General features: G+C 56.1%; 4 protein-coding genes across 6 annotated transcripts; 1 reads left to right on the top strand and 3 right to left on the bottom strand.

The window, feature by feature from the left end:
- Positions 1–1,303: 1,303 nt before the first annotated feature.
- MRPL10 (mitochondrial ribosomal protein L10) lies at positions 1,304–7,184 on the bottom strand. The gene is made up of 5 exons (XM_037494261.2): positions 7,119–7,184; positions 5,104–5,273; positions 3,247–3,411; positions 2,879–3,023; positions 1,304–2,269 (listed from the first exon to the last, which is right to left on the bottom strand). Exons 1-5 carry the CDS (start codon positions 7,168–7,170, stop codon positions 2,013–2,015), a joined length of 789 nt encoding a protein of 262 aa, XP_037350158.1. The 5' UTR covers positions 7,171–7,184; the 3' UTR covers positions 1,304–2,012.
- An 83-nt stretch (positions 7,185–7,267) lies between these two features.
- LRRC46 (leucine rich repeat containing 46) lies at positions 7,268–11,854 on the top strand. Of its 2 annotated transcripts, XM_037493729.2 has the most exons (9): positions 7,268–7,424; positions 7,591–7,672; positions 7,768–7,873; positions 9,187–9,295; positions 10,040–10,086; positions 10,322–10,431; positions 10,590–10,659; positions 10,953–11,101; positions 11,350–11,854. In XM_037493729.2, exons 2-9 carry the CDS (start codon positions 7,663–7,665, stop codon positions 11,718–11,720), a joined length of 972 nt encoding a protein of 323 aa, XP_037349626.1. In that variant the 5' UTR covers positions 7,268–7,424; positions 7,591–7,662; the 3' UTR covers positions 11,721–11,854. The 2 variants fall into 2 exon arrangements, with proteins under 2 accessions (XP_037349626.1, XP_037349625.1); XM_037493728.2 differs by having other exon boundaries at positions 7,268–7,672.
- SCRN2 (secernin 2) lies at positions 11,758–15,913 on the bottom strand. 2 transcript variants are annotated; one of them, XM_037493725.2, is made up of 8 exons: positions 15,810–15,913; positions 15,321–15,494; positions 14,874–15,055; positions 14,107–14,306; positions 13,483–13,698; positions 13,205–13,370; positions 12,929–13,109; positions 11,758–12,676 (listed from the first exon to the last, which is right to left on the bottom strand). In XM_037493725.2, the coding sequence occupies exons 2-8, from the start codon at positions 15,492–15,494 to the stop codon at positions 12,518–12,520; spliced, it is 1,278 nt and encodes a 425-aa protein (XP_037349622.1). In that variant the 5' UTR covers positions 15,810–15,913; the 3' UTR covers positions 11,758–12,517. The 2 variants fall into 2 exon arrangements, with proteins under 2 accessions (XP_037349622.1, XP_037349624.1); XM_037493727.2 differs by lacking the exon at positions 15,810–15,913 and adding an exon at positions 15,700–15,750.
- A 4,270-nt stretch (positions 15,914–20,183) lies between these two features.
- SP6 (Sp6 transcription factor) lies at positions 20,184–25,245 on the bottom strand. The gene is made up of 2 exons (XM_037494430.2): positions 25,208–25,245; positions 20,184–23,060 (listed from the first exon to the last, which is right to left on the bottom strand). Exon 2 carries the CDS (start codon positions 23,000–23,002, stop codon positions 21,872–21,874), a length of 1,131 nt encoding a protein of 376 aa, XP_037350327.1. The 5' UTR covers positions 23,003–23,060; positions 25,208–25,245; the 3' UTR covers positions 20,184–21,871.
- Positions 25,246–25,727: the final 482 nt, after the last annotated feature.

Here is a 25,727-nt window from a genome sequence, read left to right as displayed (position 1 = left end):
ATGGCCTTGACCTGTTAGTACACAAGGCCGTTTCCTCATTAACCCCCGCCTCTCATTTTACATCTGAAAATAGATTGCAAAATTTACAGCGAGCGAAGGTATCAGGTTGATGGAAAGGGATGGATGCCCCTCTGGAACCTCACAGACAGTGCCAAGAGCATAGTCAGCAGAGAAGTGAAGGCTGGAGGGGAACAGTCTGCGAACCCCACATGAGCTGTCAGAGCTGTCATTAGGGCGCTGCCCCAGGTCAGGACCGGTGGGACTGGCAGCATCTATGCAATGAGACAACCAGTGAACAAACTCGGGTCCCCCTCCCTCCCTTCTGAGCGCTCCCCACCCTCCGCCCCCTACTGATGTGCCATGTTCAGTTACTCAATTCTAAGGAAGAGCCAGCACTTCTGGAAGGCCTAAAACTCAAACAAATGTGCAACACACTGCCAGCATTAAGTGTGGTGGAGCCACTTTTGGAACAAGAAGCGAGTTTTTGATGGTGGGTGAAGGTGAGAGATGCAATGCAGGTTCTTCTTGCGACCCAGAAATGATGTAGCTTTCTTCCCCTATCCACATCTCACGCAGGCTTTGGTTTACCCTTCAGGGTCTCAGGAGACACCTACTCTGCTCCATTCAGAACCTCAGCACTGCTCCTGCTGCCCCAGGATAGGGACTTGTTAGCAAGTAGCAAGGGAGTCAGGGAGAATACTGGGCAGCACTGGCCAGGCCAGTTCTGGCATTCAGGAGCCCCAAGGGCCTTTTAAATCACTTCGTATTGATTGAGCATCCCTGGGCATATGGCACAGAGCTGGGCACTATGGGAAGTTGATCCAGGACCAGGCCACAGAAGTGTCTTCAGACCATCTCTGCCCAGGACTACAGATGCTGTGGCGCTGCTCCAAGCTCAGGAGGAATGTTCAATATCACCCTCCTCGTGTCACCCCTCAATCCATCCAGAATGTGCTCCAGTCAAGGACAGTTGAGTATCCTTTCCCCTTCATTAGGAACTTTTGGTTCCCTGAGGCGTGGAGGAAGCTTCTACTCCAAGTCCCCAGTTCCCTTCACTGATACAGTTCCCTTCACTGATAGAGCTGGTTTGCCCCCAGCTTTTTGCTCAGAATCTCCTGAGGGACGTGAGCCTTGGGGCAACACTGTCAACTGCCTTCCACAGGACAAACAGGTAAGAGATGCCATTTGTGGGAGCAGTAACAGGGAGGTAACAGGACATGAGAAGAGGCAGGATCTAGGAAGGGAAGTGAGAGTCAGCGATGACCATGAGAATAAGTGTGGAAATAGCAAGACGGGGGAAGTAAATTCATCAAAACAGAGGAAGTAAATTGCATTTTTTAATCAAAAGTTGTATGCCCAACCTTCCCACAACAGGGCACACCCGAGGGCAGAGGACATCCAAGCACACCTGGGACCCTAATGAGGCAGCTCCGTGTAGCAATCCAGGGCATGGCCGTCAGAGCAGAGAGAGCCTGGTTCAAGCCCCTATTCTGCCACTTACTAACTGCATGCCCTTGGGCCGGCTATTTAACTTCTCCACCCCTTAGGTGCCTCTCTTGAAATGGGGGTGACATGGTGAGAAATAAAGGGGTACACAAAAGTGTACGCCAGAGAATGTCGAGGTAGGTTCTTAGGAGATGCCACCTAACATGATAACTCGGGTGGGTTCTGTGGCAGGGCAGACTCACGAGGGGATGGGCGGGGAGGGCGGGCAGCAAGGACAGTGGACGAGGAGACAGAAGGCCTCCGCTCGCTGTTCTGCTGCTCTGCCTTGGACCTGGATAGCTGAAAGAGACTTTTCTCCTATCAGGTCCCAAGCTGGGAAGGCGAGGGACAAAGAGAGTGATTAAAATCTCCATCCTGAAATGGAACCTCCAAGTGTGCGCAATCTGAGGCGGTGAAAGCCAGGTAATGGATGCCACTCCCCACCCGCAGTTCTTCCATATCGTGATGGAGGACAACAGGCCACGGAGCAGAGTGCATTTATGGGCAGGCTGGGCACGAGAGGCTGGCTATGAGTCCGGAACAGGGTTGGGAAGGTCTGGCTGCCCATGGGCTGGCCGCGTGGAGTTCCCCTCAGGCTGCTGTCTGACGTACTGATCCAACAGGGTGGTCAGGCGGAGGGGCTGGTTCTGAAGCAGGGAGTGGGTTTGGGCCATGAGGCAGGTGAGCCCGCCCACCAGCTCCCCCTGTGCCAGGGCCAGGCTCGGAAGCTTGGAGTAGTTGATGAAACCCTGCCTGCTGAGGATGGTGTCATCGATGCAGCCACCTAGAAGAAAAAAGATCAGTGGGGCTTCCCCAAAAGGCCTTTCTTCTTTCAAAACAATGCTCCTACCCTGAGAATGTGCTCCCGTTGCGCCTCTCTACCTCCCAGCCTGCCCACTTGGGCCCACCCACCCCACTCTGAGATGAATGCCCACTGCAAAACCCTTACATAATGTATCCACCTGGCCTCCTCCCCACTAGTCAGCTTCCTGAACTTTCTCGAACAGTGGAGAGAAGTTTTATCAACACAGATTCCTGTTACATGCACGTGCGTGTGCGCACACATGCGCAGGAGAGTCTGGGGAACGCTGCCCACTGTTCCCCTTTACTTGGGCTACTTATTTTAAGCGATTTTTGTCCGTGCAGTTATCAATACCCATTACTAGACTCGAGGTGCCTGACGTTCCTGTCCCTGCAGAGCCCTCTCCACCTTCCCTAGTCCCCCCGGGGCAGAAGTGAGCCAACACAGGCAGGCTTCAACACACGGTGCTGCTGTCTCAGGCCCACCCAGCAGGGGATGTCCCTGGCTTTACCCACTCGCGCCAGCGGATGGCACTGGGCTGCTGCATCCCCGGCCCCCACCTGTACCCCCCAATGCAGGGTGCTCACTCACCTAGCAGGGGCAGGAAGGGCACAGTCTTCAGGATTCGCACCATCTCCTTGACCTTGGGCTCCTCACTGACCAGCAGCAGGTTGTGCCCCACAAAGAGGGGCAGCAGGTTTTGGTACTTGGAGTTCTCCAGGAAGGGCTTCAGGACCTGGACAGGCAGGAAGGAGGGGCGTGCTGGGGAGGAAGAGCCATAAACCTGCTCACAGACTGCATCAGGCTGATGGTGCAAGCCAGGGGTCTCCTCTGTCCGAATTGCAGTTTCGACACCAGGCTGGAGAGCTGCCTATAGAGGGGGTGAGGGAATCGCCAGATCCCGGGAGCAAGGCTGAGCTGGTCGGGGAGCACAAGTAAAACACATATAAGCCCCCTACCTGGTTGGGGTAGACCTTCATCAAAATCTTGTGTTTCCGCAGCCTGTGCCGGAGAAGCAGCTTGTCCTCTGCACTCAGAGCCACGTTCTGGCAGACGGCGATCATTCGGTTGTCCCGGAAAATTGCTTCTATCTCCCGCCGGAGGAGCCGGATGAGGCCTGTCTCCTGAAGCCAGGAAGAGATGATCAAGGGGATGTAAGCTGCCTCTCTACCCCGCATCCATCCCTTCCTCCCTCAGGAACAGATGCTGGGGCTTCCAGTGACACCCAAATGTGGGAGATCAGGGTACAGGAAGGAGAGCTGATGGCACTCCAGGCCTTCACATTCCTTAGACAGTGGCAGCCTGTACAGCACCTGTTCCAGGCCTGAGAATGCACGGCCCTCAGCACCGGGCAGCAGTCTGGCTTGGTCAACATTATCTGACAACTGTCAAAATTACTTCAATGGTCCCTGTGATAACTGAATCATTTTAGCAACTACAAATCCAAGATAACTTTTCTGGGGTATTCATTCAGGACTGAGGTATTTTCATTGAACAGGGTTTCATTTTCTTACGACAGTGTTTCTCAAAGTTGAGAACCTGTGGACCTGAGGATGTATAACAGACCTCTATCACCACTGTTTCAAGAGATTTTTTTTAAGCACAGCAATGATTGTAAAATTTACTTAAGCAATGGAATACCTAGAAGTCATGGTGTCCTTTGCAATTAAATATATGTACAAGTAAACACATACTAGGTATGTGTGCACTATTCTACCACATACAAGTTCAAATAGTGGATGGTTCCCTGCTGTGCTCAATCTAGATTCTACACCTGTCTGGCCCAACACAGACATCACTGGCCACATGTGCTGTTTCTATTTAAATCAATTAAAATCAACACAAAATGAAGACTCCAGTTCCTCAGTCACACCAGCCTTTCAAGTACTTGAGTCACATACAGTTGGCAGATAACCTGTTGGACAGTCAAATGTTGCCATCATGCCAGAAAGTTCTACAGCAAGGAGCTGTTCTGGATTCTTTTATAGTTATAAGGTAGCATGTACCACTAGCTAGAGGGAAAATTATGGCCAAAAATTTAACTGGGAAAATTTCATTCAAGTATGCAACGTTCATTTGAATGACATGGAAAATGCTGCCAATTAATTTTGGCTGGGCAAAAGATAAGTCTTGCTGAAAGAACCCCAGCATGGAAACACATTTTGCCAAGCACTCTACAGGTTTACCCTTTAGGGCTTGTTTCAGATAGTTCTTTGCTTTTAGGGGAGAAAACCCAGATGGGTGGGTCCTGCCCTCCCATCAGGCCTTGAGGAATCTCTCCTCTGTGTCTGAGCTAAATCCCACAGGCTGCTGTTGCTGCTCTTCCCCCGCTCCCAGTCTCTAGCAGGAGAGGTCTGTTTAACAGTCCTTGAGCAGCAGCAGAATCTATTAGCTACTACAGTAATAGAAACCACCACAGCATTACACATTCTCCACCGGTATTTCTATTCATTTTTAAGGAAAGAAAAACCTCTAGTTGTTTCTCTAGGAAAATGTGGGTGATTCAAGTCTTTCCAAGCAAGAGAGGTGAGCTACTCTCCCCCACCCCTACCTGCCTGTATTGCTTTTACTCACACATTTTTGGAGACAACTAAAGCTTAAAGGAAATTCAGGAGGTCCATCAAATCCAGAGCCCAAAAGGCCAATGCAGAACCAAGTGCAGACTTCATCATAAAGTATCTGGCCCAGGGGTTTGAGGGGGGAAGAATGATGTGGATGACGGTGTTCTGGAGCCCAACTTTACCATGGCCATAGAGACGGCATCACTTTAATCCACCTACCCCCCAATCAGGTGACATGCCCAGTCTCCTCCTTACCTCCTGGGGGGGCTTGGGAGGAGGTGGAAGGCAACTTGGGCTGACAGCAGGTTTGGGGGGGATGTACTCAGTCAGAGCCATCAGTTTCTGCCGCTCAAAGTGCATCACACGACGGTGGCGGGTAACAGCCTTGGAGCCATGGCGGATGGTCTGGATGGTGGGCAGCCAGCCTGGAGAGCAGAGGGGGAGGAAATGGCGGTTCAGTGAGATGCCTTAGTCTGCCTCAGATGGAGTAAAAGCCCACCCTCTGGGCAGAGACAATCACAGCTCACAGAGCTAGACGCGGTACAGTGTGGGAGAAGAAATTGCCAGCTGGAAATTCTGAATTCCCAAAATTTCCCTTCTCTTTTAATGCATGACTTCAGCTAAGTTGATGATGCTTTGAGGTTCCCATTTCCCCAGTGCTTTTTTATGTGCAAAGATGGAAGATGGGGGTGAAGGGGGGAAGACAAGAAGGAAAGTATTTTGAACACATTTGAAAAAGGAAAGAGGGTTGCATAAACTTTTTCTTAAATAGCCCCATAGTAACTATTTTAAGTTTGACAGCCATATGGTCTCTGTCACTATTACTCAACTCTGCCATTGCAGCATGAAACAGGAATAGACAATATGTAAGCAAACATATGTGGCTGCATTCTAATAAAACTTTATTTAAAACATGGTGACCAGTCCTCTCATAATCTGCCATGCCCTGGTCTAAGCCATTGGCTTCCAAAGTGTGGGCCACTCTCCTGCTCCCAAAGTGGCAACATCAGCATCACCTGGGAAATTGTAAAAATACAAATTCTCAAAGCCCATCTTAGACCTACTCAATCAGAAGCTCTGGAGAGGAATCCAGCCAATAGTGTTTTAACAAGCCCACCAGGTGATGTTGATTCATGCTAAAGTTTAAAAACCACTACTCTGAAGCCTTCTCCCATGATATGAAGCAAGAGAGGAAAAAAAACGACACTGCTCTCACAGTCCCTCAAACAAGTTTTCCTTCCATCCACTCTTCTTCTTCTTCTTTCAAGTTGAAAGGCATCCCTCAGAAAAGAAGGCATGCCCCGAAGTCTGAGCCCAGGTGACCCCTTCATCCTTGACAAAGAGCCCACATTAGTTTCCCACTTTCAGCCCTTTGCAAGAGTGAGATGGGATCGCCGGGAAAGGTTCAACTAGAAGGTTGATCTAACAGTCAGAGAGCATGGAGAATTGCTGGGGTAAGAGATTTTATCACCAATGACCATAAAATCCAAGTTAAGCATACGGGCTTTGAATCAGATGGCCCAGATTTCAATATATCTCCTGTTATTTACCGGCTGTACCTGGACCAGTCACTCAATGCTGTAAATTTGAGTTTCTTCATCTTCAACCCCATAAAGAGGGGATATCAATGCATTTTATTCATAGGGGACTTTAAGATTTAAATGAGATAATGCATGTAAAGCATTTATCACTGTGCCCGGCCTGTATCATGTGCTGCATGGCTACTAATATCAGGCACCAGGCCACCTTCTGGCTATGCTGATAAACAAGGCTCTGCCCTTACAGACAAAGCTTACAATCTAATAGAGGAGACAAGTAAACAGATGCAAAATAACAGATTGTGATAGGTCATAAGGATCAATATACCAGGTGCAGTTTTAGGGGGAAACCTGCTTTGCAGAGAGCGGAGAGAGAATGCCTGAAGAGGTGACATTTAGGCTGAGACCTTAAGAAGGGGGCCAAGGTCGGGGCAGAGTGGTCCGAGGAAGAAAAATTCTGGAGGCGAACAAGAGATAAGTGGCTTTACAGAAATCCAAAGGCGGGGCGACGGGCGCGCAGGGAAGAGTGTGGCTGTCGTTGACGTGTTGCGGTTATTACGAGTTTGGAGTCACAGGAAACTAGAAGGGAGCGGACGATCTAGCAGGGGCCAAGGGTCATCGGAAACTGTCTGGGGTCAGATACTCCGGGAGAAAGTCGGTAGCGGAGGAGGGGAGGCGAGCACTAGAGAGCACGGGCCGGACGCTCCGTGAGGACCCTGGGCCGCTCCTTACCCGCCTGGGGCAGGAGACACCCTCGCAGCATCCCAGCCACGGCCGCAGCCATCGCCACCGGAAGCACCGACGGGGAGGCGGGGCGAGCAAGGCGGAAGGAGCTGAGGATTGTGGGGATTCCGAGGCCGGAAGCGGCCGGCGGAGCCACCCACAGGAGCAGTAGTCCGCATGCGCTGAGCTTGTCAACAGTGAGCCCGCCTTCCTCAACGGCCCACTTGGCGTCTGGTCTCCTAGCAACGACTCGACTCCTAGGAACCGCTCTTTTTCCCCCCTCCGCTATCATCATCATCTACCCACAGTCCCCCGGTGTGCTGCCAGCAAACCCCTGCAACCGCCCTCAAACTCCCGACTGTCTACCTTCATTTACTTTTGTCTTCGGTCCCACCCTAGTGATTTGCTCTGACTCAACCCCTTTCCCTTGTCCCCCAAATCTCTGAGTCTCTCTCTCTTCACACCGTTCTGTCATTCCCAGGGGTTGTCCAAGCTGCTGGACTTTTTCGTTCCAATCCTACAATCCTTCGTTCCAGGCCAGCAACTTTATATCATGCCTGGAGGTGAGGAGGGAGGTGGAGGGGTGGGTAGAACAGATGGATAACAGTGGGGGCAGGCATCCCAAAATAAGGAAATGTAACAACTCATCTTTTCACAGCTAAGCTTGCCCAGGGCCCAGAGGAAGAAGGCGTGTGCATCACTGAAGCCCTCATCACTAAGCGGAACTTGGCCTTCCCTGAGGATGAGACTCTGTCAGAGAAGATGTGAGTGTGGGGGAGGGGGTGAGTGGGAGGGGGGAGGGATGTGCTGGAGGATTGAAACACCCAGGATGACCAGCCCTTGAGCTGTACGGATTTGTGGACCCATCTTTGACCCTTTCTTTCCTCTCGCCACACATCCCGCCAGTGGCAGTGTCCAACTGATTTTCCCTCCTTAAAAATCATTCTATTTCTTTTTCACTATGCCCACACACTGCCTTAGATAAGGCAGTTATCACTTCTCAACAAAATCCTGAGCACTCCCTGTGCCCCCTTCCCATACTGCTGCCAAAGGAGCCTTTTAAATGACAAGCATGACCAGGCACTCCCTAATAGACCCTTCCTTGACTCCCTAATAGACCCTTCCTTGACTTCCTGGTACCTCCAGAATAAAGTCCAAATGCCTTCGCATGAGCTGATCTCTGGTGCCTTTTTCTGCCTTATTTCTTGCCACTCTTCACACGTGTGCAACTCCTCTAACACCCCATATTCATACCTTAGCACCTTACTACTCAGAATGGGGCTGGGGCCGAGGCTGGGGGCAGCAATCAGCATCACCTGAGAGCTTGTTAGAAATGAAGAATCTCAGTCCCTACTCCTAGACCTACTAAATCAGAAGCTACATTTTAATAAGACTGCCCAAGGGATTTTTGGGCCCTTTAGGTTCAAATAAGACTGAATTAGCACATACTATTGTTTCTGTTTGAAATGCCTTCCTGCACCTTCCTGTTTAATTCCTACTCATCTGTCACCTCCTCCAGGGTGCATTCCCTGATCCTTCTCCTCTGGAGTCAGTTCACAGCTGAGGTACTCCCTTAATTTGTTGTACTATTGCCTGTCGTCCCTGTATCATAGATATTTTACTTGCTTCCCTAATAACAATGGGCTGGGACTCTGTAATTTGTCTCTAGTAGCCACTCAGCGAATGTTGTGGAATTTTTAATGAATGGGTGGAACAAGTGATTTTTCCCTCCATGGACTGCTCAGAAAGGAGATGAGTAAGGATCTTCCTTCAAAGATTGTCTCATCTCTGTCCCAGCCCCTTCTTCCACCATCCAAGCTGGCCTGAGGAAGGCTTCCAGAACCTCTAAGTCTCCAGGAACCATGAGCAGTCGTCACTCAGTTTCCCAGTTCAAGTGCCCTTAACTCCTCTCTCACTCTGGCCCTCCCAGAGTTACTGACAGAAATCCAGGTCTCCAAGTCAATTGAGTTTCAATCTGGATACCGCCTCATGAGTCAAGGAGTTCCTGACACCTGAGAAGAGTGACTTAGCCACCATCCCAAGTGGCACCCTGTCACCCTACTCACTGTTCTCCCAGGTTTCACACCCTTGCTGAACTGCAGACTGTCCGCCTGGACCGGGAGGGGATTACCACTATCAGGAACCTAGAAGGCCTCCAGAATCTTCACAGCCTCTATCTGCAAGCGGTAACTCTTGCCCCTTGCCTTTCCTCCCGCCATGGACCAAATCTGTCTAATCTGAATGGTCACCTTGCCCATTCCCCAGTGTACAGGCAGGCAGGTCTTCATTTCAGCCATCCCCAGATGAATCAGAAATTCTGAATCTTGAGCATAGCCTTGAGTCACTGTTTTTGGACAGACATGTCTCTTGATCTAGAAGTTCTTGGTGCCTACTCTAAATCTCTCATGTTTCATAGCTGAGCCCATTTCCTGTTTAGAGGAAGAGAATGTGGAAATAATATTCCACTGCACTCTTCAATACTATGAAGGCTGCTTGTTGGGTGGGGAGGGATGCTCTTCAGCATCCCCCCAACTGGTTTTAATGTACGTCAGTCCCTTAACCTTTCCCTGCAGAAACTTTACAAATTCAAGTGATATGTGCGCATTGTTCCCTCCATGTGTACAGGCTACCACCAAGGCCTTTTCCGTTGCCCTGTGACCCTTGGTTCCCTCGGGTCACCCTGATTGTGGGGTGAGCAGGGTGTACTTTAATGAAGTCTCCCCAGTTCCCACGTTTACACTCAACCACCCACCTGGAGAAAGCAAATAACTCCAAGATAGTGACTACCAGTTTAAGAAGTGGGGTGGTGGCTCCCAAAGCGCCAGGTCTCCAGCTGCAAGAGGAGACATGGTCTTAGGACTTTGTCTACTTAAAAAGCCACCACCCTGCTGACCTCAGCTTGGTTCCCCCACCTTGGTTTCTTCCTGCAGAATAAGATTCAGCGAATTGAGAACCTGGCCTGCATCCCCTCCTTACGGTGTGTGGCAACAGGGTGCAGGTGGGGGGGGGGTGCCTGGTATGCCCTGAAGAACTGGCTCAGACCTCGCCAAGCCTGGCTCCTTGTCAGTTGAGGCCCCAGCAAGACTAGCTCTGCTTTCCTCACCCCCAAAGGTCATGTGTCCCCACTGGCCATCCAGCCACCTAGCCAGGGGCCCAGGCAGCAGCTGTCGTGTGCTTTAGCTCTGTCTCTGTGCCTCCGCCTTTCCCCACAGCTTCCTGTCTCTGGCAGGAAACCAAATCAGGCAAGTGGAAAACCTCCATGACCTCCCACACCTTCAGTTTCTGGACCTTTCTGAGAACCTGATAGAAACACTGAAACTGGGTAAGAATGCCCTGGCCCGGGCCAGTGGAAGAAGACTCGTCTTCCCCCCTGGGCTTGCATCGCAGCACCTCCTCCAGGGGCCCTGGGGGCTGTGCACACAGGCCATGGCTTTGGGCTAGAAGGTGGTCTGACCCCCATCCCCCTTCTGGCATGTGCAGATGAGTTCCCCCAGAGCCTTCTCATCCTCAACCTGACTGGAAACAGCTGCACCAACCAGGAGGGCTACAGGTGAGGAGGAAGTGAGTGGGAATAAGGGGCTGACAACCGAGCTCCCCCTACTAACTCCACGGGGACGCCCTCTCAGCCAGCAAACCAGAAGTCCCCTTCCATGGCACCTCTCCCCTACCCCAGTTCAAGCTGGCGCCTCTTCCCCTCTCACTGCTCCACACACACAGCCCTTAGCACCTTGGAGCTGACCGCAGACCCGTGTTGCAGTTGTGAGCACTACTCTGGGTGTGGGTGCTGGGGCTCCATGCCCGGGGGTGCCCTCCCTAGCAGCCACGGCTCTTTCTTCCCTACAGGCAGTCGGTCACAGAAGCCCTGCCGCTGCTCCTGGACCTGGATGGGCAGCCTGTGTCAGAGCGCTGGACCTCAGACGAGGAGGATACGGCCCCAGATGATGAGGACGAGGAGTTCCCAGAGCTGAGTGGCCCGTTCTGCTCAGAGCGAGGTGACCCTGTTTTCCAAGCCTTGCAGCCTCCCCAGAGCTCACCCTTACCCTGTGGGGGCAGGGGGAAGTGAAGATGGCAGCGGGGTTCAGGAGGGTGGCCCCATACCCAGATCAGCATGTGAGCCAAAGACACCAGGGCACACAGGAGGCTCCTTCCCTGTCCCAGCCACAGCCTCCTTCCCATTAGGGCCTAAGGCCCACTTGCTGAGCCCGGAGCTCATCCACCGCCCACCACCCTGGCCCTACAGGGTTCCTCGAGGAGCTGGAGCAAGAGATGATCAGGCACAAGGAGCACAGGCAGCAGTCCGCCCTCATGGAGCACCTGCTGAGGCTGGAGACACAGCCCGTCCTCACCAACCTCCCCCTGCTGCCTTGGGAGCCCATGGCTGGGGATGGCAGCCCCTCGGTCCCTCCCAGGCTAGGGGGGGAGTCACTGCCTAAGCCTACCTCCCTGCCAAAAGCCTCCTCTGCCATCAAGAAACCATGTACGCTGGCTTCTAGGGGTCAGCAGAGCACCGCCCAGGCAAAGAAGGGGACCAGAGCTGCTGTAGCCCCCACAGCCTCTCTGGCTGGGGTCCCCAGCAGAACCAAACCTCTGACCAGAAAAATCAAGAAATGAAGAGCCTCCCCCCTCACCCCCCCCCCCCCCGGTGCTAGAACGAGGACCAGGAAGAGCAGGCACCCTGCTGCCTCCCCGGAGCGCTCATCTGTGGCAGCTCCTGCCCCCAATAAAGCGTGAGCGCTGACTCCATCTTTCACATCACTTGGGGGCATCTCGGGAAGCAATCAGTGCGGGCAACAGAAGCAGCTGCCGAAAATGCAGCACCTTCAGCAGTGGCCTGGTTCTAACGAACAAGTTTCTGGCCTCTGAATAACTACCCAAAAGGCTGGCATACCTGCTCCAGCCCCCACCTGGCTTCCTGGCTCCTGAGAGGGCAGGAGGGGGCATCAACTAGTGAAGGGTGCCATCTCCCAGTAGGTACTGCTCACCACCACCCCTGGGGCATGCCCTTCCAGTGTTCAAGCAGAGGACCAAACCCTGCAGTTCTAATTTTCACCTAATCATCACCACGATGTGCCAGGGCATCCTTCACACCAACTCTCACAGGCGGCCACCCCCTCTCCTTAAAGCCTTCACCATGGAGCCCCTATTACCTGAAGCCAAAGACTCTGTCCCCCAGAGGTGAGCAGACATACCACAGCCAGCTCAGGCTGTACTTTGCCCGCACTTGGCCCTCCCATCCGTCCTGGCCCTGGGATCCGAACAGGGAACGAGAACATGTTTATTGAGACAAAGGCCAAGCTGGCCGCTCAGAACAAGGCTGTGGGGTGGAGGCGTGCTCTGATTCTACTGCATGGGAGTCCTGTGCCCTCTCCCAGCCCCTGCAGCCCAGTGCAGGCCCGGAGCAGCTGCCTTCAGGCATAGGCCTGCCTTTCCTTCTCCACAAAGGCCTGGAAGAGGCTGCCCAGTTCCTGGGGGGCTGGAGCCCACTCTGCTGTCAGCAGCCTCCTCGCAACCTCCAGGCCTTCCTGCTCCAGATCCCGCTGCTTCTGCCGGAGCTGCTGCTCCTTGTCCTGTCCGGGGAAGGAACAGATGAGTCCCTGGGGTGGGCTTCCCTCCAGATTTAGGGAGCCTGTCTGCTGGCACGCACAGCAGGAGGAAGGCAGGCCACCCGGCGTTCTGCGCAGCCGGCTTTGGAGAGACAACCCCTCCCTCCAGCTCTCAAGTCTTCTCTACTCCCAGGTCACCTCCTATTTCCAGAATCCCAGTTGGGGATGGAGGAGTAAGTCATCCCTCCAGGGTGGCCCCTATTCCCTGGGGGTTACCTGCTCACTCTCCATCAGGTTCAGGGCCACTTGGTGTCCACGGTAGAGGGTGTGACGGCGATCCACCTGGGTCTGGAATCGGGGCAGAGTCCGAAGGGGGTCTTGTGCTCCAAAAGTGGGGGACAGCACCTGGGGGGCCTGGGCCGCCCCCACCCCGAAGATGAAAGGTTTGAACACTGACCTAATGGGACACAGTGGAAGGATGGAGACATACTGTGTCTCTCCACTCCCCCGCCTGGCACTCTCCCCTGCCTTCTGCCACCTCATCCCCCTCACCTAGATGGGTCTGGTGTGGCAGTGAGGAAGTGAATACAGGGCTGTGTGGGATCCTGGGGCAGGATGGACACCATGCTGGCTGTGGTGCGGAAGCCTCCAGAGTCCATGCAGATGCCACTCTCCTTGTTCCGGAGGATGCCCATCATCACCTCTGCTGTGATGCCCCCTGGCAAGGAGGACAGACAGGGACCAGCAACCTCAGATCAAGCCCCTGAAGGAAGGGGAGAGGGGCTGGCTCTGAGGCGACCCTCCTGGTTCTCACCCATCCACTCACAGACCTTGCTGTTGCTGCAGCAGCCCCTTCCCAGCCTGGAACCGGGCCTTGGCGGCCTCCATGCGCACAGGCTGCTGGGTCAGGGAGAAGACGTGAGCGAAGTCAAAGGCGCTCTGCCCATCCCACCAGCCCTGGGCCTGGGCATGGGGCCGAAGCTGGGGGTGTTCGGCTGAGATGTCTGTGCCAATGCTCAACTGATTGGAGATGTTTCGGGCCCCCCCTGTGGAGATGGGGGAGTCACTCATTTATCCTTCAGCGCTATTCTGTGCCAGGCACCTAGCGAGATGCCAAGAACTAGACAGTGAAGACCACAGACCTGCCCTCATGGACAGGGAGAGAGACCTAGCACAGGGAAAAATGTGCACTGGCAACTGTGGAGAGGGTGAGGAAGAGCCTGTGAGGGGGAAGCCTGACCACCAGGGGGTCCAGAAAGGCCAGGAAGCAGCAGCAGGCTGGCGCACAAGGAGGACTGACCAAGTGGACAGGGAGGAGAGTTCCCAATGGGCTCACTTCCCGCCTCCCTGGATGCCCCGCTAGCTATGAGATTTGCACTAGATCAGGTCCTCCCTGCCCTCTCCTCCCCCCAAAGGCTGGACAAGGGGAACACCTCTGGGAGGGAGACCCTCACCCTGGATCCTCTGTGCAGCCCATAGCCTCCCCGCCGTCTCCAGCACCCACGCCTCGGTCCTGTCGGACAGCAGGAAGGTGTTGTGGTAGCAGAATGGCGCAGGGTCCTCCCGGCAGCTGCCTCCCTGCCCGTAGCGCTCCAGCAGGCCTGTGACCACGCGCAAGGCCTCCTGGGCTGAGCTGCTCCGTTCTAAAGCCAGCCTGGCACAAAGAGGGGCCAAAGGACAGAAGGGTGTGGGTATCAGGGGCTGGGGGGAGAAGCTGCAATGGACAGAGAGGCCCAGAGAGGTTTGGTGACAGGCTCAAGTCAGCACTGACTGTGCTAAGCACAACTGTGACAGTGGCTTCGAGCTACATGCAGCACGTTACGTGTACAGACCTGAGAGAGTCTCAGAAAGAAGTGCCCAAGCACTTAATCTCTCTTCAATGGGAAGTGCTCATGTCACTGGCTTTAGAAGTATGAACTCTACATGAGATTTCATTTGAAAGACATTCTACTTCTTTTGAAAAAAAGGTTTTAAGCCACTGCCCTATTTCTAGGGCAGTAGAGGCCCAGGGAGGCCATATTAGTTAGCCTAGTCCTTCCCAGCCTGTGGGACTGGGGCCAGGAAGAGGGGCGGGGGCAGCCTCCCGGACAGAGCATGACTGCAAGGTGGGCACAAAGCTTGCAATCCAGGCCTGGGGAGGGGGATGGCCTGGTCAGTGCACAGTCCCCAGACTTATGGTATATGGACATGAGGGAGGGGTGGGTCCACAATGGGTCCACACCTGAGCAGATCCATGCCCAGCAGGGCTTCCCCCTCCCCAACGGGCTCCTTGGTCCACACGGCCTCATTGCCAATGCAGACACCATGTTCATTGGCGCCCATCTCAGCCCCCCACAGCCAAGAAGGGCGGCTCAGGATCACAGCGTGGGTCTTCGGCACTTGTTCCACCTCAATGTAGGTGCACTGGAGACAGGGAGGAGAAAGAGAGGATCTCCTCAACAGGGGAAGGCACCTCCAAAGTGCTGGCACCGTGCTAATCACCCCACAGCCCTTTGAGGAGGATCTTATTCCCAGTTTACAGATGAGGAAACAGGATGGCCGATGGCCTGGGTCAGGCTGGGGGGAGAGGGGCTCATCCTGTGCTCTTTTCCCACTAAATCTGACGGTTTCCCAGGTGTGGGAAGCAGAGAAGGAGGGGTCACAAGAATGCTGGATACGTCACACCCACCTGGAGGCGGCTCCCAGGGGTGTGAGTGCCCGCTGGTATGAACACCACCTCTTGGACCTCGTCCCGAGGTCGGTCCGAGTTCTTGGCAAAGATCACGGCCGGGATGGCCGAGGCCGGGGGCACGGAGACAAAGCAGTCGCAGGAACATGGGGTGTCAGAGCTCGACGATGCCATCTGGGCAGAGTGGGAATGAGTGCGCCCCTCGGGGACACCGCCCCACCGTCCTGGTCACGGCTCAACCACAGGGAGCCCCTGTCCCGACACGTGCCCAGACACCCAGGGAACACCCTGGCCCCGGCTTCTGGACGCCCGCCCCGCTCGTGCACCAGACGCGCCGAGGGCGCAACCGGGCACCCACTCTCCCCGCGGGCGCGCACACCTGCACGGAGTCGTGGCCCTTGGGTGCAGGGGGGGCCTTCTCCCTCCTACCCCACTTCTCTCCAAGCGCCCCACGCCCCCGCTTCTGGCTTCGCCTGGTAAGCCCCTCACCCCGTCTCCCTCCGAGTCCCCGGCTATGTCCCGAGCGCCACCGTCTCCGCGTGGGTCAGGTCGGCCCCTTGGGGCGGAGACTCCAGGTGACCTGGAAGGCCTCGCCGGGGAGGCGGAGCCGGAACCGAGTGCCTGCAGTGCCGCCGTGGCCCACCAGGGCGCGCGCCGGCACCACCTCGCGGAGCCGAGCCGCCTGCCAGCCCCGCCCGCGGCCGCCTCCCGGCAGGCGCCGCTCTCTGGCCCAATAAATTTGTAACGAATCTGTCGGTTCCTCCAATGAGGGCTCTGTGGGGGGCCGGGGGTGGGAGTGGAAAGGAGCCCAGGTGAGCAGGGCTGATCTGTTAGAGGGCGGGGACTGCTGGGGCGTGTGGAGATCAAGGAAGAACGTCAGCCACTTGAGGCTGGGTTTGAATTCCAGAGGCACAGCCCCAGCCAGGTTGGTGGTCCCCTGGTGAACAAGAGCTATAAAAGGGGTCACAGGCCAGGAGGAATAGGGATTACTTAAGATAATTCAATTTTTAAAAGGCTACATGTATGCGAAAACCCCAGCTGACCTCTGGTAGGCTGTTCTCTCTCCCCACGTAGGAAGAGAGCTGTGAAAAGAAGTTTGGAAATTTCTAGTGCAAAGACCTGGTGCCTTTACGAGTGAAACTGGAACAGCAAAGGAAAATCTTAGTCAAGGGGTCCTGAGAAAGACTGCATGCCAAATGTTCTGCTTTCCCGGTCATTGTCCTCTATAAACCAGCTCCATTACCAGCACTTAAGCAAGTGCCCCTCGCGCCTCTTTGCCCTTTGGAGGCCTCCAGGGGTGGGAGAAGGGAGACCTGCAGATTATTTACTTCTCCCGCCTCTTTTTTAAAAAAAAATTTATTTATTTATGCAGGTACAGGGGTACAGGCCAGAGGTGTTGGGGGTGAGAGGATTCACCAGACACAGAGTGGGGAACAGAACAGGCAGATTCACTGAAATATACTGCTGAGGGGAGCAGTGGGTGAGTCAGGAGAGGTCTGCTGCACCATTTGGATAGCTACCTTGCTGGGGATCGAACTCGTGCTGTAGTGGCTGCAGATAGCTTCATAGGTTGCATCTTAACCCCTTGCACCACCAGGGAGGCCCATACTTCTCCCGCCTTTGTGCCGCCCACCCATCAAGGCCACCAGCTTGAGTCCTCTCCACAGCATCTGAGGCTGTGGTCCCTGCTGGGGTGGGGATGAAAGCAGAGGACCAGGCTCTCCCAGGAGGCAAGCTGCAGGCAGGTAGGCAGAGGAAACCTGTCAGAGAAAGCCATTGGGGGATCTGAAATGTGACATATTTCACATTTGCCTCTAGATACGCAAGGTTGATGCCCAAGGATACTGTCTCCTGGGAGCTGGGCCTCACTTTCAGAAAGGAGACTTTTACTTGCAGAGAAGTGGGCTGGAGGCAGGGGAGAGGACTAGCTGGAGTTCTGGTATTCTCCCTGGTACCTCATCTTGCTTCTGCTGCAGGTCTGCAGGGTGTTTTTGGGCCTCAGTTTTCTCAGTAGCCACATGAAAGCATTGGACCAGACCAGATCAGTGGTCTTCAGCCATGGGGGATGGGGGTGGGGGGCTGGGAGGAGGGATTATTTTTCAACCAGACAACTCCACTGCACAACACAATACTTAAATCCTCTGCTTCTCGATGTATCCTTGGAATGCCATCATTAGCTTCACCTGGGAGCTTGTTAAGAATGTAATCTTGGGCCCCACCCAGACCTACTGAATCAGAATCTGCATGGTAATGAGTATCCCAGGTGTGAAGCCTGAGAAGCTCTGCTCTAATCCACCCCCAAGGGGCATAACTCGGTGAGGTATTGGAGAGTGAGTTGGGGTATCTTGAGTTATTCTAAAATGCCCTGTACCCAGTGGGAAGAACTAGCCTATTTGGTGCTGGAGATTCTTTCCAAACCCTGTTGAGGTCAGATTCTCTGGTTTTAATGGGAAGGTGAAGGCTACTTCTGATGCAGTGTTGGGAAAGGGCGGTGAGGTGGCTGCGGGATGCCAGCCCAGAAGCCAACATCAAGGTGGTGTGCATGTGACAAATACAAGCACTTAGCCACCTGCTGAAAGTGGGCTCACCTCCTGTACATCCCCAGATTCCCACTAGAGGGCAGAAACAGGCAGGAGAAGAAGTGTGAGTTGCCTAGCACAGCTCCAGGCTGCATTCCCAGGCTTCCTGCTTCTCTGTCACTTTCCCATTCCGGATTTCTTTCACCCACACTAGAGGGACTCTATTCCCACTCTCCAGAAGAAGAGATGGTGGCTCAGAGAGGTGTCCAGAGGGTTAGCCCAAATGTTCTGATTTCCCTAACTCCTCCCGGCCCCTCCTGCAGTGCGGAGGGGTGAATGCCAGATCTGACTGGGTCAGAGGTTGGGCTCTGTCAGGGGGGCCTGGCCAGCCAGGCAGCATTGCTGTCAGGATAAGAGTGAGAGAGCTAGCAAGCATCAGACAGAGCCCCACCAAAGGCCCCCGCTAAGAATGCAGGTCAGCGGGGAGGAGCTGCAAGGGAGGAGGGGCGGCCCCAGCCCTGCCCAGACAGGCCCAGCTGGCCTCACAGCTGCCCTCCTGTCCCTGGGGGCAGTGCTGGGGGAGAAGGAGAGAACTGGCTTCCCGGGGGTCTAACTCCCCAGGCATGAGGAAGACAAAAGAGTGGGGCAGGCTTGAGGTCACAGGAATACTCCCTGACTCTCCTCCCAGGCTTCGAAATCCAGGAGCTGGTTGGTCCCCCAAGCCATCCGATTTCTTCTATAACCCTCGCAACATTCTGACGCCCCACCCTATGGTGCCCTTAAACTGTGACCCCAGATTCCCCCAAACAAGTGATGGGATGGGCCAAGCTGGATACCAGATTTGGCTCTAAGAATTGGGTTCAGATGAGGGTAGGGGGAAATAGAAACCCCATCAAGGAAGTTAATCATTTTGGCCAAAATCTTGGATGGGAAGGTGAAGGAGCACTGTAACCTACTCTGCCCCGTCCCAAGATGGAGCCCAAGATGAATCCTCCAACAACCTTCCTAGCTGTGGCTCTGGAGTCATGAGGGTTTTACTCATTTAGCATAAATTAGGCACCAACTGCATGTCAGATATCAGGCATCCTGGGAAAGGGGCGCATTTCTGCATGTGCGAGGGCGCCTATGGGCCCAGTGCGGGTACATTGCACGCAGCGGGTTGTGTAACTGGCTGGTCGCTAGCTGAGAGCTGCAGTGCGAGCCTTTCCCTCATACTTTCCAGCTGGGCGGGAGCCCATCAGATAACTTGGCTGCCTTTCATCGCCTTGTCCCTGATAGGGATCATCTTGAGTGAAGAAATCCTGTCAGTCACCCCCACCTCACTCACAGCCAGAGGGACCAATTGACACGCACACCCCCATGGGGTGGGGTGAGGGAACCCAGAGGCGGCTATCTCAGGCAGGCAGGGAGCAGGGAACCAGCCTGCTTGGCAGGGGAGGGGAAGGAAGGGGCCTACATGTGGAGGAAGGAAATATCTAGAACCTTCTGGTCCCTACTGGTGGAGACTGGGGAGGGACAGTCCACCCAGAGGGAGCTCCTCCCCCCATCTGCAGCAACCCCTCCAGGGCAGGAGGGCAGTCTTGGACCCTTCTATCAGCCCAGATCTGCCCCAAAGGGAGGTGAGGTTGCATATTGCTGCAGATCAAAGGAACTGTCCACCCCACCCCGCAGCCATCCTGGTCTTCACTGCAGAGGGCCACTGAGTCAAAAAGGAAACTCGAACTGGAAGACAAATGAAGCGACGATGTGGCTGACGACTTTATTATGGCATAAAAAACACAGGCTGTTTCTTCCTCCTCCTCCCCCCCCAAAGTGGGTTCACAGCAGTTAAAAGAAAAAAAATTCCTACATTTCTCCTCTAGGGGGCTGCCTCTAGGGGGGCAGCCAGGCACAACCTAGATCTAGAAAGGAGGGGAGCAGAAGAAAACTTATCCAAAGCCCTCACCAGCACACCTTAGAGCTCAGGGCCTCCCTGGGGGGGACATCCGTGTCCCTCCACCACCAACACCCATTCAGGAATTCTCCTTAGAAGGGTCACAGGAAAGGCTGTCCTGATGGCACAGGGTGGGGGTGGCTGGTTTCGATGGGTGGAGGAGAAAAGGCATCCCACACCCACAGTGCCCTCCTTCTCTCCCCCTCTCCACCTGGCCAGGCAACCCACAGGCACTGCCAACTGTCCTCCCCCCGCCCCCCCAGCAAGGACAGGGACTCTGGCTGGGTTAGCAGGAGGGAGGGGGAAAGGGAGAATAAAGAAAGAACATTACTTCTTAAACTACCCCGGGCCCATGAGCCCCTCAGGGACAGTCACTCTGTCCCTTTTAAGGGCTCCCTTCTCCACAAACATATTCCCACCCTCCCGGCCCCACTTCCCATGTAGCTCCCAGTCCTCGGAATGGGGTCTAGCATCCCCATGGGAGGAAGAGACACTGTGGGCCTAGCCCCCAGGACCGTGGATGATGTGAAAAAGATGGGGTCTCCCTGGCTGGAGACCCCAGGCTCAGTAGAGAAATACACACATGCTCACATACCATGCACACACACACACACCACAGCTACACGTAGTACTGAACACCACACACACATACACTCCCTAATATTAAATAAAATACCCTTTGCTTATAACTTAAAAATCAATACACAACTAATCCTTGAATAGCGCTCTGGGTGGAGAAAGGGGCAGGGCAGGGGAGTCCTAAGGCCTCTTCCTGGGCCCACCAGCCCCTTCCCCAGATCAGCTTCTTTCCCTTTGCCTGGCTCAGCCTCTGCTGGGCCCGCCCCCCCCACCCCTTCCATGATCACAGTCAGGATGGACTGCTAGCATCTACAGGAACAGCTTCCTGGACATTAGCGCAGAAGGCAGAACCCCTTCCAATGGAGCACAACTCCTTCCTATGGAAGGGGGCCCCCCATCTCATGAGAAGGGGCAGGAAGGCACCTCCTAACACACTCTGCAGGAGAGACAAGGCTTGCAGGCTGCAGAGAAAGGGGAGGGTGGAGCTGAAGAAACAGTGGAACTTACTTCCCCAGTGAGCAGATGGCAGGGTAGAGGAGCCCTCCAATTTCAGCGGGACCCACTTACTGGTGGGTCCCCACCCACCCCAGGTAACCCTCTTCCTTCCAGGCCTCAGGGGAAGGCAAGTGATGGGACCAGGTACTACATCCATTCTAGAGTGGGGCTTCTGGTTGCCCTGGAAGCTTACACGGGGTATCAGATGGAGAATGTGGACTACTGAACTTTCTTTTTTCTAAAGGCCAAGCGTTTAAGGACTGAATCAGCTGGAGGGAAGGAGTGAGTTCCTTCCATTCCCCCACCAGATCCCTTTCTCGCATTGGAGAAGGGGACTTCCTAGCTCACCTCCCACGTCTAGCTCTCTCCTCCACCCCACAGCTCAGGCTGGGACGCTGGGGTGGACTCTGGCCCTCCCCCCTTTTCCTTCATGGCACCCTCCAACTGGGTCTGGCAGGGTTAATAAGGAGGTGCATCAAAGGAGTTCTCTACAGCAACAACCCTGGACCCCCAGCCTCCCCTATCTCTCAGGAAACCCTAGGGGTAGAAGCACGTAATACCGGGGATGAAAGGGGCCGGGGCCACAGGGCGGCTCCGGAGGCGCTTTTATGTCACGGTTCCCAGGCGCTAAGGACGTGTCCAGACAGCTCCCCCCAGCGCCAGGGGCGGCCCCACTCCTCCGGGCTCTGGGGACTCGCTGTCTCCTCCAGCCGGTCCCCTCCGCCCTCCAGCCGCGGTTGGGGTTCCTCCACTGCTCCCCCAGCCCAGGGGTGAGGAAGATAGCGAGGAAGCGGAGAGCAGAGGGGCCTGCGAAGCTCCTCGCAGCCCGGCCCGTCCAATGCGCCCCGTCCAGCCCCAGACTAAAACCCCTACAGCCCGTCTCCCTGCCCCGCACCGCCTTTGCTCCCCCTCCATAGAGAACCGCCTCTGCCTCCAGCCGCCCCTCCGGGGACTCAGGCGGAGGGGAAGGGGCGCTCGTCTGAAGCCCCCCCGGGGAGGCCAGCAGGGAGGCGGTGCCCCGGGGCTCAGTTGGAGGGAGCCCCGCCGCCCTCGGACTCCCGCTTCCCTTTGCCCCCGGGAGGCTCCACCGCTCCGCCCGCCTTGCCCTCGCCCGCGGCAGCCCCCGCAGCCTCCTCCTTGGCGCCCTCGTGGGTTTTCATGTGTTTGGCCAGGTGGTCGCTGCGCATGAAGACGCGGCTGCAGACGGCGCAGGGGAACTTCTTGGTGCCCGTGTGGGTCTGCAGGTGGCGCTGCAGCTCGTCGGAGCGCGTGAAGCGCTTGCCGCAGAAGAGCCAGTTGCACACGAAGGGACGGTCGCCGCTGTGCCAGCGCAGGTGCGCCTTCAGGTGCGACGTCTTGGCGTAGGCTTTCCCGCAGCCCGGGATGTGGCAATTATGCAGGTGCTTCTTCTTGCCCCCATCGGGCCCGCAAGGCGCCCCCAGTCGCTCCGCCTCCAGGCAGTTGGGACAGCGGCACACTGTCTGGCCTGAGCTGCGGGGCACTGACCGCCGAGAGCCTTTGGGTCGGGTCGCCCCGTCCAGACTGGAATCCAGCCCCTGGGACTCCGGGGCGGCCGCTTCCAAGGCCTTCGCCCCGTCCGGAGGCCCCAGGAGGTGCTGCCCTCCGGCGGCTGGGAGGAGATGGTGCGGGTGTGGGTGGGGCGGCGGGGCACAAAGCTGGTGGTCTCCGACGTAGCCCCCCAAACCAGCCTGAAGCGCCCCCGGGTGGCCAGGTGAGGTCAGCGCGCCCTGAGTGTGGGGGAGGTCCATCCAGCTGGTGCCCGGATGAAGGTCCCACCATGAGCCATCCTCGGTGCCTGGGTGAGTCGGCCGGAACCACGATTCGTAGTGGTGTGACATGTCCGGCTGCAGGAGCTTGGAAAAGGGTCCCGGGGCCAAGGGACTGTCACTTTCCAGGTCCTCGCAGGTTACCCGAGAGGAGGCCCCCGGCAACTCATAGCCCTGTGAGAAGTCCACCTCTGGGCCCAGCGGGAGGCTCTGCAGCTCTCCAGGCTGCAGCGGGGAGGGGTAGTCCCCGGCCTCGGGGCTCGTGTGGCCCTGGTATGTTTGGAGAGGCTGCAGGTCGAGGCGCGGCGGGGAGGCGTGAGGCGCGTCCGTGTGCTGGCTGCCCAGAGAGCCGCAGACAGCGGTTAGCATTGCCGGGATCCGGGGTGGGGTGGGGGACAGGGACGGTCAAGGGCACCTCGGGTGGGACCTGAAGGAGGCAAAGAAGAGTTGAAGTGAGGAAAATGGCCACCTCACTTTCAGTCCCAAGCCACGGCCCCTCCCTGCAAAGTGATCCTCTCTGGCCCCCAGGTGAAAGAGCGAAACCCCCCTCTGCACGGGCACTAAGGATCAGTTAAGGGACTTTAGGAGTCCTAGGAAGGGTTGCGGTTGTGAGGTTCTGGGCTAAGTGCAGAGGCTAATGGAAGTCAATCTTCCCTTAGGTGATCCTTCCTCTAGGATTCAGTTTATCCTGGGGATTGGGCTGGTCCCAGACTGGCAGGTCAGATAGACCCCAGTACAGCGCTGGAACCCACTCCAGGTGCCCAAGCAGTGGCAGACTTGCTGTCAGCACACATGAAGGATCTAGACCCCACTCAGCTTCCTTAGTTTAACTCAGGACACAGATGGGCAGAGCGAGGTGGTCTGTTTCTGAAACTCAAAGCTGGAGGTGATCCAGCTTCCCAAAGCCCAAAGCTGGTTCACAAATTTTGGAAAAAGAGCTCTCCTCTGGGGCATATTCACTGAGGAAGAGCATTTCATTGCTCTATGCCACTTTCCCCTTCACTGCCCCCACCAAGCCCACTTGCCTTAGCCCAAAAAACCTACTCCCACCTCTGGCCTCCTCCCCTTTCCCTTAGCCAGGGATTTTAACTCCCTGGGGTTCAGCAGCTCAGCTTTTCAGGTGACTTCTCTCACCGCCTGCGGAAGCTAACCCCTTTCCCTATCCTGACCCACACCAGTGCCTGCCAACTCTTTGGCTGCTTACCCAGGCCCTACCTCCTCCAACCACCCATAGTCACTCACTCCACTTTGGGAGGGGTCAGCTTCATCCAGAGAACAGTAGGTCAGTGGAAAAGAGCCTACCAGTAAACCACGCTTTTAGGGATGCAGCCTCAGAACCGGGGAAGTGGAGGGTTGTGAGAGCGAGAATCATAACTTACGAAGAATTATCCAAATAGATGATATAATGGGGTACATTTTAGGAATGGGTCATTTTTAAGAGCTCCCTAGACGACGGCAATATGCAGTCAAATGTTGAGACCCACTGCTCAAGGTCAATCCTCTTATTTTAGAGAAAAGAGGAAATTGAGACAGTATTGGGAGAAGTGATTTGAAAACAAAGACATTAATTTATTCATTCAGTCAACCACCCTGTAGTGTGTGCCTCTATGAACCAAGTCTTTGACTACTGGTATGTTAATCTCTCCCTGAACCACTGGGCACTAATGCCCCCACCTCTTTCTCCACCACGCATGGGTGACTTGAAGGTCCTCCTTTCTCATCACCTCTGTCTAAGGCCTGGGAACCCTGAAGCCATAGGATCACAGGGCTTGTGTGCCTGGGCCTTATCTGATGGTGGGGAAGGAAACACAAGTTTGGGGCAGGGACTTTTCCTTCCCACAGAGGGCTCAGCTGACCCTACCACTTTCAGCCTCAGGGACCAGGGAGGTGGCCCAGGTAGTCTGGGAGAGGGAGGGCGAAGAGGACTGGGCGCCTACTCAGGCTCCTGCAACCTCACCACAAGAAAGGAGAGAAGCAGCAGGAATGGAGCCTCAGGCCCAGGCGGGGCGGCCCAGAAGGGGCTGGGCGGGAGGAGAGGCCTGGGACCCTAATAGCTTTTGGCGCCTGGGAACTGCCCCAGGGGCTAGGGGGTGGGGAGGCTAGGACGACCCAGGCTCCGGAGTGGACGCTCCGGGTACGGGGCCAGGGAGCTTAGTCTGGGCTGCAGTGGCCTGATACCAAGGTTTCGGGAAGGGCACAGCGAGGAGCGCGTTCCCGGCTTTCCGTTCCCTTCCCCAACAAGGGAAGGCGGGTGGAGACACCCTTATTCCCCCTCCCTTCCCCCTGCCGCCGACAGCCTCTCCCGATCCCCGGCGTTCAGGTGGTCAGGGCTTCCGTGCGCCCAGTTCTCAAGGCTCCCGTCCTCTGGCTGTCCCAGTCTCTCCAGTTCCCCCAGTTTCCTGCCTCCTCGGTCCCTCCAGTCTCTCCCGTCTGCCCAGTTTTCACCACTCCGAGACGCTAAGCCCCTCGGCGTCTTCAGGACCACCGCCCTCAAGACCTCAGGAAGTCGCGGCGTGTTCCCTTGGAGGGGACACGGCAGTGCGCACCCCTCGCCGCCCCGGCCCGGGCTCCTACCTCGAGGCTGCGCGCGGGCTCCGGACGCGGCTGGCTGGGGCGCTGCAGACTGGCGCTCGCGAGCCCTGCGCGCCGGCGGGCTCTCCAGCGGCGGGGGCAGCGGCCGAGGGCGCGCGGGGGCCGCGATCAGACCGGGCGGCTGGCGGCGGAGGAGGGGCGGAGAGAGCCGGCGGGAGGGCGGAGGGCGGGCTGGAGCCAGCGAACGAGCGAGCGAGACCTGCTCCGCCCGTGACTCACCCGCGCGCTCTGCCTTCATCCTCTGCCCTGCGCTCCTTTTTCCCCAATTCGCGGCCCCGCCCACCTCACCTGCGGCCGCCTTTAACCCTTGCGGGCTGGGTCCGGCTGGAGGCCGAGCCGGGACGGGCCCGCGGGGGGCGGGCGCGGAGCGGAGGAGGGATGGCTAACTAGGGCGCAGCCCGCCCCTCGCTCCTCCTTAACCTCTCCAGGGCGAGGGGCCTGGGCGGAGTGTTTCCCAGGTTCTGAGACCCGCCCCATTGGGGAAAGAACTGTCCTGGAGCTT

This window comes from Talpa occidentalis, unplaced genomic scaffold, assembly GCF_014898055.3.
Source record: "Talpa occidentalis isolate TD23 unplaced genomic scaffold, MPIMG_talOcc4v2.1 talOcc4.7, whole genome shotgun sequence".
NCBI lineage: Eukaryota > Metazoa > Chordata > Mammalia > Eulipotyphla > Talpidae > Talpa > Talpa occidentalis.
This window is presented reverse-complemented; position numbering and strand designations above follow the sequence as displayed.